This window comes from Theropithecus gelada, chromosome 2 (assembly GCF_003255815.1).
Source record: "Theropithecus gelada isolate Dixy chromosome 2, Tgel_1.0, whole genome shotgun sequence".
NCBI classification, from domain to species: Eukaryota; Metazoa; Chordata; class Mammalia; order Primates; family Cercopithecidae; genus Theropithecus; species Theropithecus gelada.
In genome coordinates this window covers 28,061,622-28,075,061 of record NC_037669.1, presented here as the reverse complement: position 1 = coordinate 28,075,061, position 13,440 = coordinate 28,061,622, and the positions used below count along the sequence as shown (strand labels likewise).

The window sequence follows — 13,440 nt, the reverse complement described above, 5'->3', positions numbered from 1 at the left end:
CTAATGATTGTGCTTTGATTTAAATGCAATAAAATCCTCAGATAGTTAAAAATCCAAGCTTTCTCTTCAAGAAGAAGTTAATGTCACTATGAGATTTTTAACTTTTATAATTTTTATTATTTCCAACTTTAAATTTGTAGCCTTAATTGTTATTTTAAAGAGTAGGCCTTTCACTTTCTACAACTTTCTGTGAAAGTGATTTTCACTTTCTATTTTTAAATTTTTTAAACTGTTGTATTTTTTTTTCTTTTATTGGAAGCATTTTAATTTTATAAGATGAGACAAAGGACTGGGCACAATAACTTAATGTGAAAGCATAGAAAAGATTACAAGCAACTAACCAAACTCACTAAAGTTGGGCTTGTTGTTTGTAGAGAACGTTTATATGATTATAAGGGTCAATACTTTCTCATTTTTAAAGCTATTACCAGTTAGTTCAATATAAGGGCATATAGTGTTTTGATACAAAGCAATCTAGTAGCAGTAAGAACCATATTTACCACAACATCCAGATATTTTAGAATGATGCAGATGCAGAATGTATATGTAGAATTTATATGTATGTATAGGTATAAATTCAGATATTTTCTTGTTCAATTTGAGAGGTAAATTTGGTATCAGTAGAAAAAATGTTTTTGAAAAATTTAAACCCTGGAAATATATTTATGGCATGGAGTCACATGTTTCAGGGAGAGAAGAACAAATCAAAAAGCACTGCAAGTAAGCTCGTATGGAATGCTTAAGGCTTGTGGTTAAAAAAAATATATGTATATGGCTGTCAATGTCTTAGGCTTATGATAGCAGCAGCTTAGTCATAATAATTCTTTTGTCACATGGGTTATATCCATATTGGAGAGAATTAACTCAGGTGAAATTAACTTCTACACTATTTTGTTTTATAATATTTAGAGGGATCACAACTGATTGATGTCCCTTTGAAGTACCATTCTTCATAAATCTCTTTTTTCAGAATGGGACAGCCAAATGTGACATCCCTTGGATGTGAGATTTAGAACTAGAAACTATTCTTTACACATTATTAGGGAAGAAAATGAGTTACTTGGCAGTTAGCAATATTCTATTTTGTTTTGTTTTGTTTTTAGAGACAGGGTCTCATTATGTTGATCAGGCTGGCCTTAAGCTCCTGGGCTCAATCTATGCTCCCACCTCAGCCTCCCAAGTAGCTGGGACTACAGGCATGTGCCACCACACCTGGCAATGTTTATTCTGATAAATAAATTTATGAGCTCAAAAATGTAACTCTAAAACTGTATCTCTGACCTTATATATTATCATCAGAAATTTAGGTAGCTGTTTAGTTCTCTTTTTCTTTGTAGAACATAGATATAAGGCATGGTTTCATTGAAGTTCAGTTGTATATACATGTAGCTATCTTGATGTTCCCAAATAAAGCTCTATATTTCTGCTTGGTTTATTGGGGAAGCTGCTAAATGTAGTGCATCCCAACCCATTTTACCCCGTTCTATACTTTAAAAAGAGGTTGGCTTCTTGTTTGGATGCAAGGACCAGATCACTCCCCCAGGTTCCTCCACAGTAAGGGAGGTCTATTTAAAGCCACCCATGGCACTAACAGAGACTGGACTCCTATGAGTTCAGATACATAACTGGGCCTCACAGGGGTGGGACAGTATGTAGTCTAGGAATTGGAAGGATCCATTCCATCTCAAAGAGCTGAAGCATCGTGTTGCCCTCTCAGCCGCGAGAGTAAGGTGATGCTCCTGTCGGTTATAGTTCCCGAGTTCCTCTGTCTTCGATTCTTTGCCTGTTAGCCAGCTAGCTCACCCTCTCCTTTATGCCCCCGTTTTTTATCCTATTCATGCCTTCTCACAGACAGCTTTTCTTACCTACAGCTTTGAGCTCGTCCTTGCCTCCTTTCTGTTTCTTTTTCACTTTCCCTTCCCATCACCAACTTTCTGGTCTTTTTTCTGTTTCTCCTTAGAGTCCAGTGGTGGGGAGAAACTTGTCAGTCCAGTCCTTTGCCATTTTTCCTGTTGGAGAAAGACTCGTCAGCTTTTGGCTGGCTCACAGATTGGCTTTCCTTGGGTCAGGACCTGCTCTTTTCCCTGCCAGCTTCAGAAGCTTAACAGAGTGCAAGTGTGCAGTGGTGGTAAATAAATAGTAAGGAACACAGAGCAGTCCTGGAGGTGTGCCTCGATCTGCTGATGAGAAAATCCAATGCTGTCATCCAGCCCAGGTCTCAGTGGAATGGACCTCTCTGTTCAGTAGGATCCCCCTCCTGCTGCGTGGTTCATGGCATGTTTCTGTTCGACGCTTTTCCATCTGTAGGATTCTAATTCTGTATTTATTTGGTTTTTTGGGTTCTTTTATTTTTTGAGACAGAGTCTCGCTCTATCACCCAGGCTGGAGTGCAGTGGCGTGTCCCCAGCTCTCTGCAGCCTCTGCCTGCCAGGCCGAGGGAGATCCTCCCACCTCAGCCTCCCACACAGCTGGGGCTATAGGCATGCACCACCACGCCAGCTAATTTTTGTATTTTTGGTAGAGACAGGGTTTCATCATGTTGCCCAGGCTGGTCTTGAACACCTGAGCTCAAGCAATCTATTTGCCTTGGCCTCCCAAAGTGCTGGGATTACAGGCGTCAGCCACCACGGCCTGCCTTCTCATTTGTTTTTTTTATAAGGAAGCTATCTCTTCTTCCCTACCCAACTAGGGTATTCTTTTCCCTTTCGTCACTTTGCTCATGTCCTATATTCCTTCAACTTCATTAATGAATCCATTTAGAAGCAGTGAAGAAGGCGAGTCAGAAAGCTAAAAAGAAATACATACAGGAATACTCAGAGCGATCTGAGTATTTTCTTTAGTTTGTTAGCTCTTTGGAGCTTTGAAACTGGAAAGACCCAGGGAGTGGTGTGAAGAAAGAGACTGAGCAGTAAGAAACAGGAACAGTGAGCTAAGGGAGATGGAGTAGTGGGGACAAATTCTGGCACATTCTGTCCACACTCTGGGTAGACAGAGGAGGGAGGATGGAGCACCCACAGTGGGGGTATGTTGGTGACAGCGTTTTCCCACCAACCAGTGTAACAAGTGGCTGATTTGGGGGAAAGATGGCCTTAACAAATGAGAGAATGTGTTTATTATTTGATGTAGGTGGGTTATTTGCTTCGTTTTTCAAATCAGTATATATAATCAAGAATATTCAGCATGTTTGAATAGACAGAACTGGAACTCTTTCATTAACATCTCTGGCACCTTTAGTTTTAGCCCTGAACATTTTATCTTAAAATTAAACATTACCAAATGCCTTAGTTTATTTCATTTATTAAATTTATATTCTTATTTGTTATTTATATCAGCTTCCAATCAGAAGACTATACAACCTCCTAGGGTAAGTTAAAGTTTATTAAATGAATTGTGAATGATCATTTGAGGGATTAGACTGAGGAAATTGGTAATTGAGATATTTTGCTATCTGTTTAGTGTCACATCAAATTAAGAGAAGTTTGAAGTCATTGCATGACCTTTGCATGAATGGGCCCAGTTCTATTTTAAAACCTGTGTTTGGTCATTTTAGTATCAATGGGATGGAATACATGATTTCTTAAGATTGTACTGACTTCTCACACCCAGAACTGCAAAGTAGGAATAATGGCTATATTATCTCTGCAATCAGAAGGAAGCTGATTCCAATATATCGCCTCACCTCTTGGATTCATTGGATATGCATACACAGAATGACAATTTCAGGCTTAAAAATGAGGAGAAATTCATACTAAATTGACATCATTAAAAATGATAATTATAAAAATAAATGTAAATATTGCTGAAAACATCTATTCGGAGTTATGATTCGATCCCCTCCCATACAAATGTTTTACACATTTTTTCCGTTAAAACTGTGCTTAAGGTTTCATTGTACCTTAGATACCTTATTAAGCCATCTGAGAAAATTCCAAGAAAGGAGTAATTTTAGGAGGGCATAAATAAGAGAAAAGCATGTTTATAAACATAGACTTATCACGGTGACAGGCCCAACGGCTATTTTGTGGAGATAAGCTCTGGAAAGGATTATATTGTACTTAGCTTCCTTTTACGGAGTGATGATAGATTTATCTGGAATGCCAAAGAGAGTCTTCTGTCTGTGGCCGGAGGTAGAGGTCACATATGCTTCTAAGTCTGACAAGCCTCAGTGTGCTTAAAGGGCAGGTGGGGCGGGTATGTGTGTCGACCACAGGAGTATATTCTAGAAAGATTGGTGCCATAGCTACGTTGGTCACAAGAGGCCAGCAACTTAACCGGACCTGTAAATCCTAACACATTTTCTTTCCTGGTTACTGAGCGCAATTTGCGATACTTAAAGATGATTCTGTTTTGCTTCCACCTCTTCACTGTATTATTTATTCTGTTGTTGCTATTTATGCTTGCACTTTAATATTTTTAGAAGTTAGAATTTCTTGAGCTGAGAGTGGTGAAGTGGGAAATTCTGTTGAGAAAAATAATATTAAGAGAATAATGCAATTATTACTAAACTATTAACCAGACTTGGCAAGCTTTGCTTTAACATTTATAGCCTTATTTCATGTTTTTTTTTTTTTTTTTTGGACTGTAGGATTTACTGCTTACTACATAGTTTAAATATTAGCATATATAAGTTTTACTATAAAATGACATGACAAATTATATTTTTATGTAAATATATTTTAAATATTTTTCAGAAAGCTGTAGAGGAACCCCTTAATGGTATGTGGTTATTTCACTCTTAATCCCTTACCAGATCATAATTTGAACTGGCCCGCAAAACTGTAGAATGCCCCGTCTATGCCTTAGGAAGAATATAGAGTTTTTTTCCTCTTTTCCTCTTGCCTTGGCATCTCTACTCTTGATTATTCATCAAGAATTATTGGCTGGGCACGGTGGCTCACACCTGTAATCCCAGCACCTTGGGAGGCCGAGGCAAGCAGATCATGAGGTCAAGAGATTGAGACCATCCTGGCCAACATGTTGAAACCCTGTCTCTACTGAAAATACAAAAATTAGCTGGGCGTGGTGGTGCGTGCATGTATTCCCAGCTACTCGGGAGGCCGAGGCAGGAGAATTGCTTGAACCCAGAATGTGGAGGTTGCAGTGAGTCGAGATCGTGCCACTGCACTCCAGCCTGGCGACAGAGCAAGACTCCATCTCAAAAAAAAAAAAAAAGAATTATGAATATTTTATAATATTCTCAACTGTGGGAAAAATGCACATTCTGTGTCTAAGTAGTTGCTTACCTTAGCCAAGTGCTATATGGGCAAGGAGATGGTTGCCTTTTGGTACTGGCTGAGATGAAGTGTGACACCCCCTAGTAGAGAAGGATCCCAATTACTTCCAATTTCTGATTTACACGTTTTAGAAAGATACACGCTGTTGCCACAGAGTGAGACCAAAACATCTCATTTCCTTTCTTTGTAAACCTAGATCTGATTTCCCAGCTAAGTCTCTTTCCTTTGTGAATGCTGTGGGCATGATCCACAAAAAGGCTACATAATAAAATGATAGCTTTACAATTAATTTGGCTGTAGAGTTGTAGACTAGTTAGCATATCATGGCATATTTGTTGATTTAGAAATGATTTCCAATTGTGGAACCTTACTAACTGCCTGCTTGGCTTGTTACTAATCCCTAGCATTCAAAGAATCAAAAGGAATGATGAATGATGGTAAGTATAAACTGCACTTAATAATTATAGATCAGTTAAAACACGGACATTGAAAAACAAAAAAGCTTCTTGAAAATGTGGCTCTTTTTTAGTAAAAGGGACACTGTCAGATAATAAAGGTTCACATTTCTTGATGTATACAACTTAAATCTACTTCGCTAAAAATTGCAAAACTACGACTATAAAAGCTGTAGGGTGTCACGAATCAGACTCCAGTCATATGGCTCTCAGCAAAGAGAAATTACCACTTTTTGTAAAACGTTTTTCAGATTCAGTGTCTGGTGACTGTAAACTGCCTTTTATAAGGCACATAAATAATCTGCCACAGATCTTTATCATTTTGACAAAGTTTCTTTTTTGCTTGTGTTGGTGATTTTGTTGCATTTAACCCATGGGGACTTAACATCTCTGCTTTTCCAGTCAGGAGCTTAGTTCTAACCTTTTGGGAGATGATTAAAGAGCGAGAGAGAGAGAAAGAGAGATGTTTTGTCCTGAGCTTTTGCTGCTGATGCTGCTGCTTTTTTTTTTTTTTTTTTAAGGACTCTGGGCTAATAACTTCTAATCTTTATAGAATATTTCAAAGATATATATTGTTCTTAAAGATACATAGGTTTGAGATATTGAGTGCTACAAGCATTCATTTTGGTTTTACCTTAACATATTATGATTCCTCAGTTTTGTTGGCATTTAGTTACTATGTTTATGTTTTTATCTTATCAAAAACATCTTCTTACCTTTGATATTTATAATCACTCCTCGGTCATGTAAATAGTTTGCTTTATATTTTACTGTTTTAAAGTCTGTGACCTTACCTGCCCACTTCTGTAGCAAAGTGCAGCATTTAACTCAGGAAGCTATATTCCCCCAAGTACCATTAATATTTGCATAAGATTAAAAACACTTCATGCATTGGTGAACAAAGTTTAAAACCATGTATATTCAAAATGGAGTCACAGAATGATCCTACTTTTGTACGTTTGTGTCACAGCCTTTAAAAGCATGTTTTGTTATGTAAGCCATTACCCTCCTAAAAAAGACTTCAAGGAATAAATTCACAGGAATAAACTAAAAGATATTAAAAAAACAAAAAACAACTGGTAGCAGGAATTGTGGCATGGTTTGTTCCAGTAACTGTGGCGTGGCATGGTTTGTTCCAGTAACTGTGGCATGGTTTGTTAATGTTTACAGTCTGATGTCCTTTTTTTTTTTTTTTAATTTCTATGTCCTTTCCTTTTCCTTGGTGGTGTCATTGTTCTGTAGTTGTATGAAGAAACTAAACTTTTCTCCATTTTCAGGAAAGCAATCTAAGAATCTTGAGTGTCTCTTCCTTTGTTAATTTCTCTTAAGATGTGACTTTTTTAAACTACTGCATCAGGAAATATTGTAAATCAGTTTTGCCTTGAATATTTGTGATGAAATTTACGATGATCTTCAAGATTCCCTTAATTTTGCTAATATTCACCTGATCAGCATTTGTTTTTAAAATGTCTGTCTGGCGGGTGCTTCCCACTGACAGCTGCTCAGTGCTCACAGTGTGTCTGCCTTGTCGATGAATGAGGTCCAAGGTGCTTCCCAGGGATCAGAGTCGGGACCGTTTTTCTCTTTCATCTACAGCTGATCAGATGTTTATTTTACTTACATTAAATGAATGGTGGAGATCCAAAGTGAATATTATAGAATATTATTCTAGGATCAATGTCTTTTGCTTTGAAAAATCAACATCTCTTGGCTTTTCCTCAGCCAACCGAGCAAACAGAGATAATCAGACTGTGTTGACTTTTCACTTTGATTTGGCATTGGCCTTTTTCTTACTGAAATTAAAAAGGCTAATGATCCGCCTGGTTTCTGTCTCTGACCTTTGCAGATGTATTTTCTTAATTTTTAGATACTAGGTATCTGAAACTATTTTTTAATGCATCAACTTTTTAATGGATAGAAAATAGACACGAATAGTGATTATATGTTCATTTTTCAATTTTCCAGAGTAACTGAAGTGAAGTGATGGACTCCGATTTGGAGAGTAGTAAGACGTGAAAGGAATACACTTGTGTTTAAGCACCATGGCCTTGATGATTCACTGTTGGGGAGAAGAAACAAGAAAAGTAACTGGTTGTCACCTATGAGACCCTTACGTGATTGTTAGTTAAGTTTTTATTCAAAGCAGCTGTAATTTAGTTAATAAAATAATTATGATCTTTGTTGTTTGCCCAATTGAGATCCAGTTTTTTGTTGTTATTTTTCATCAATTAGGGGCAAAAGTAAAATGGACAATTTCCAAGAATGATGCCTTTCAGATCCTAGGGCCTCTGGTCTCTAGGTAACCAGTTTAAATTGGTTCAGGGTGATAACTGCTTAGCACTGCCCTGGTGATTACCCAGAGATAGCTATGAAAACCAGTGGCTTCCATCAAACCTTTGCCAACTCAGGTTCACAGCAGCTTTGGGCAGTTATGGCAGTATGGCACTAGCCGAGATGTGTCCGCCACTTCTGGGTCAAGGGAATAATAAATTAAGTACAGGCAGGAATTTGGTTGGGAGCATCTTGTATGCCATCTCTATATGATGTGATATTGATGGAGATAGTGGTCCTCATTCTTGGGGGTTGCCATTCCCACATTTCCCCTTCAACAAACAGTGTAACAGGTCCTTCCCAGATTTAGGGTACTTTTATTGATGGATATGTTTTCCTTTTATTCACATAACCCCTTGAAACTCTGTCTTGTCCTCCTGTTACTTGCTTCTGCTGTACAAGATGTAGCACCTTTTCTCCTCTTTGAACATGGTCTAGTGACACGGTAGCACCAGTTGCAGGAAGGAGCCAGACGTGTTCTCAGAGCACTTTGTTCACACTTTTCAGCAAAAATAGCTATGGTTGTAACATATGTATTCCCTTCCTCTGATTTGAAGGCAAAAATCTACAGTGTTTCTTCACTTCTTTTCTGATCTGGGGCATGAAAAAGCAAGATTGAAATTTGAACTATGAGTCTCCTGCATGGCAACAAAATGTGTGTCACCATCAGGCCAATGGGCCAGCCCTTGAATGGGGGTTTATTACTGTTGTATCTATGTTGCATGATAAACATTCATCACCTTCCTCCTGTAGTCCTGCCTCGTACTCCCCTTCCCCTATGATTGAAAAGTAAACAAAACCCACATTTCCTATCCTGGTTAGAAGAAAATTAACGTTCTGACAGTTGTGATCGCCTGGAGTACTTTTAGACTTTTAGCACTCGTTTTTTTACCTGTTTGTGGGTGTGTGTTTGTATGTGCATATGTATGAGAAGGGCACATGCATCTTCTGTATGGACAAAGGTGGGGTACCTACAGGAGAGCAAAGGTTAATTTTGTGCTTTTAGTAAAAACATTTAAATACAAAGTTCTTTATTGGGTGAAATTATATTTGATGCAAATATTTGATCACTTAAAACTTTTAAAACTTCTAGGTAATTCGCCACGCTTTTTGACTGCTCACCAATACCCTGTAAAAATACGTAATTCTTCCTGTTTGTGTAATGAGATATTCATATTTGTAGTTGCATTAATAATAGTTATTTCTTAGTCCATCAGATGTTCCCGTGTGCCTCTTTTATGCCAAATTAATGGTCATATTTCATGTTGGGACCAAGTAGTTTGCCGATGGCAAACCTAAATTTATGACCTGCTGAAGCCTCTCGGAAAACTGAACATACTAGCAAGACAGCTCTTCTTGGAAACAAAAAATGTATACACAAATATATACGTATATCTATATATACGTATATCTATACACACATGTATATTATTCCCTGATTGTATAGCTGTCCAAAATAATAACATATAGAGAGGGAGCTGTATTCCTTTATACAAATCCGATGGCTCCTGCAGCACTTTTTCCTTCTGAAAATATTTACACTTTGCTAACATAGTTCGTTACTTTAAAAATCAGTTTTGATGAAACGAGGGAAAAGCAGATGGACTTGAAAAACATCCAAACTCCTATTAGGAAACGTATGAAAATCTTTATAGTAAAAGCTTTTATAAACTAAAGTTGTACCTTTTATTATGTAGTAAACTCTCATTTATTTGGGGTTCACTCTTGGATCTCATCCATCCATTGTGTTCTCTTTAATGCTGCCTGCCTTTTGAGGCATTCACTGCCCTAGACAATGCCACCAGAGGTAGTGGGGGAAATGCCAGATGAAACCAACTCTTGCTCTAACTAGTTGTCAGCTTCTCTGGATAAGGGACCACAGCAGCAGGAGTCCTCCTGCTTGGGCATCATTGGGCCAGTTCCTTCTCTTTGAATCAGATTTGTAATGGCTCCCAAATTCCATCACATTACATTTAAATTGCAGACAATGTTTTGCACATTATGTATCTGTTTTGTCCCATAATATGCTTTTTACTCCCTGATCCCAGTTTCTGCTGTCGACTCTTCCATTCAGTTTTATTTATTGTCTGTTCTCACAGTGACACCATTTGTCCTTTTCTGCAACAACCTTTCCAGCTGCTTTTGCCAAATTCTGTTTGTCTTCTCCTTCAAAACATTCTTCTCCAGCCCTGCAGCCCCTTCCCCCAGCTCTCCTTTGCAGTCTCTCTCCATCTGTGTAGCTGCTCTTTTATCTCTTAACTTACCATTCCTACAGTACTTTATGCATCTTTGCTTAGTTCTATTAGTTTTTTGGTCTTGCTCCTCTCCCTTGATTTTAAAATTCCTTCTATAGCTAGAGCTTTTCTTTCTTCCATTCTCTCTTCCTGCAGTGTTTTGCATACATCAGAAGCTAGGTACATAAGTTAAATGATTGAGAGTTGGCTGTATTTAGATTTATCACTTTTTAATAGGATGAGCTTGAGAGATTTCTTGTCTTTTTTTTTTTTTTTTTTTTGACGAATTTCACATGCTCTAAAAACCTTCAGAGGTGATTATTTTTCTCCTGGAAACTCCAGGTCCATTCTGTTTAAATCCCTAAGAATGTCAGAATTAAAATAACGGTCTTTCCCATAATTGAAAATACTTCTTTTTTCCGGATGCTATAGTCAATTTAGTAAGTGACCACCAAATTGTTATTTGCACTAACAAAGCTCAAAACACGATAAGTTTACTCCTCCATCTCAATAATAAAAATTAAGCTGTAATCAACCTTCTAGGTTTCTCTTGTCTTAAAATGGTATTCAAAAAGGGGGATCTGTGGTGTGTGTGTGGAAACACATACTCCTTAATTTACCTGTTGTTGGAAGCTGGAGAAATGATTGTCGGGCAACCGTTTATCTTTTATTGTATTTTATTTGGTTGAGGGATTTTTTTATAAACAGTTTTACTTGTGTCATATTTTAAAATTACTAACTGCCATCACCTGCTGGGGGTCCTTTGTTAAGTCATTTTCAGTGACTAATAGGGATAATCCAGGTAACTTTGAAGAGATGAGCAGTGAGTGACCAGGAAGTTTTTCTGCCTTTAACTTTGACAGTTCTTAATTATGATCATTGAAAACCAGCTTTCTCATAAATTTCTCTTTTTGAAAAAAAGAAAGCATTTGTACTAAGCTCCTCTGTAAGACAACATCTTCAATCTTAAAAGTGTTGTTACCATGGCTGGTGAGAGAAGAAAACATTTTGTTTTTATTAAATGGAGCATTATTTACAAAAAGCCATTGTTGACAATTAGATCCCACATCGTATAAATATCTATTAACCATTCTAAATAAAGAGAACTCCAGTGTTGCTATGTGCAAGATCCTCTCTAGAGAGCTTTTTTGCATAGCAATTAAAGGTGTGCTATTTGTCAGTAGCCATTTTTTTGCAGTGATTTGAAGACCAAAGTTGTTTAACAGCTGTGTTACCGTTAAAGGTTTTTTTTTTTTTTATATGTATTAAATCAATTTATCACTGTTTGAAGCTTTGAATATCTGCAATCTTTGCCAAGGTACTTTTTTATTTAAAAAAAACATAACTTTGTAAATATTACCCTGTAATATTATATATACTTAATAAAACATTTTAAGCTATTTTGTTGGGCTATTTCTATTGCTGCTACAGCAGACCACAAGCACATTTCTGAAAATTTTAATTTATTAATGTATTTTTAAGTTGCTTATATTCTAGGTAACAATGTAAAGAATGATTTAAAATATTAATTATGGATTTTTTGAGTATAATATCCAATAAGCTTTTAATTAGAGCAGAGTTTTAATTAAAAGTTTTAAACCAGTCCAATGTGTTTCATAATTATTTTTTAATTTTCTCCATGGCGCAGTGAAAACATCACATGAGAAAGCAGGAGACCTGGGTGCTAGTCCTGGCTACACTACCAGCTAGCAGAGGACCTGGGAAAGCTACTTCCCTGGATCTCAGTGTCTGTCTCTACCTGTAGAATGAGATAAGTCTCTTCAAGACTGAAATGTATGGTTCTCCATTTTAATTATCAGTTAGGACTGTTTTGATTACAAGTGAAAGAAAACTTAAATCTAAGAAAAATGGGATCTGCTGGCTAACGTAACCTGAAAATTCAGACATGCAACTGGATCCTGGGCCTCCGAAAAGTGTGATAAGGACACGATGTCTTGCCAGCTCTCAGCTTTACTGTCCTTCATGTGGCTTTACTCTCCCAGGTTTCCTGTGATGGCAAATGGCCAGCGGCAGTCCCAAACCCATTTTCTCCCAGGTTCAGGGAGAGTAGAGGGGTGAAAAAGAGCATATGTCTGTCTCTCTTAATAGTCCTGTCCACCCTGGGTTGCACCTCACCTCAGTGCTCTGACTGAGTCATGTGCCATGCCTCCTTCAGTCACTGAGGCCAAGCGTCTCTGGTGCTCTGATCGGGCCTGGCTGACTCCTGAGTCTAGACTGGAGTGGAGGTTCTGGCCTCCATTGGAGCACATGTACCTGGCTGGAGGTGCCAGGCAGAGGGAAGTTCACCTGAAGCAAACTCGGGGGGGTCTTTCCAGATGATGAGATTTGATTTGAGGCACAGTATTCCTAGTCAACGCTTCATTCCTTCAGGTCTGTACTCTGTGATTCTGCATTATATGTGTGATTGTAGACCATTTGAACAGAAAGTAATATTTGCAGCAAAATACCGTCTCATTCCTTACCTCATAGGCAATTTAAATTTTATGCACTTATGAGAACTTTTCACTCTCAGCAGGGGTAACTAATGGAGTTCAGAAAGCATTTAATGGCCTGCCTCCTGCACTGAAAGCTGCTCTGTGCAGCACACAACTGTACTCAACTTGATTGAACTCCCACGGAGGGGTAGGCTTCCAAACGCAACTGAATTTCATTTTGGTGCAGCACCTGTCCACCTCAAGGCCTTAGCTTTGATAGCTTTAGAGAATAATGGCTACGGTAACACTATGCAGGTAAGACATGATTTTACCAGTGGCTCAGAGATTTAAGCACAACTGGCAGTGTTTGGTGTTAGAAGTAATCTTTATTTTTTGTAAGCTTCACACTAAGTACCCATTCACCAAATCAGAGGGAAATGAAGTATTTACTTCTAAGTTAGGGATAATTGGCCTGGTTATTTTATGTATCTATGACTACATAGAACAGTGGGGCTAATGATTGGAACTCTATGTACTTAGCAAGTATTTATTTAATCACTTGAATAGCAGGCAGCAACTTTTCAGCTCTGATGATAGCCAATTGTGAAAGACTAGGCATATTTTCCAAATCTGGATGATGAGAAATGCTTGGTAAGAAGTCCAGTTTGGAGAGAAGTGATTTGTAAATCTAAAGACGGCAGTCTTATGTCAGTTTTGAAGCCAGACTGCAAGACTGCTACCATTCCTCACT

At 37.8% G+C, this 13,440-nt stretch overlaps 1 protein-coding gene across 3 annotated transcripts in view; it reads left to right on the top strand.

Moving 5' to 3' along the window:
• CD47 (CD47 molecule) overlaps nucleotides 1–11,654 on the top strand; it is a 48,534-nt gene extending 36,880 nt beyond the window's left edge. Inside the window, exons 8-11 of one of the 3 annotated variants that reach the window (XM_025375441.1) lie at nucleotides 3,333–3,364; nucleotides 4,692–4,716; nucleotides 5,639–5,671; nucleotides 7,655–11,654. In XM_025375441.1, the coding sequence (XP_025231226.1) occupies nucleotides 3,333–3,364; nucleotides 4,692–4,716; nucleotides 5,639–5,671; nucleotides 7,655–7,659 (95 nt within the window). In that variant the 3' untranslated portion in view covers nucleotides 7,660–11,654. The remainder of the gene's footprint in view (nucleotides 1–3,332; nucleotides 3,365–4,691; nucleotides 4,717–5,638; nucleotides 5,672–7,654) is intronic. The other 2 variants (XM_025375443.1, XM_025375444.1) reach the window with 2 other exon arrangements.
• Nucleotides 11,655–13,440: the final 1,786 nt, after the last annotated feature.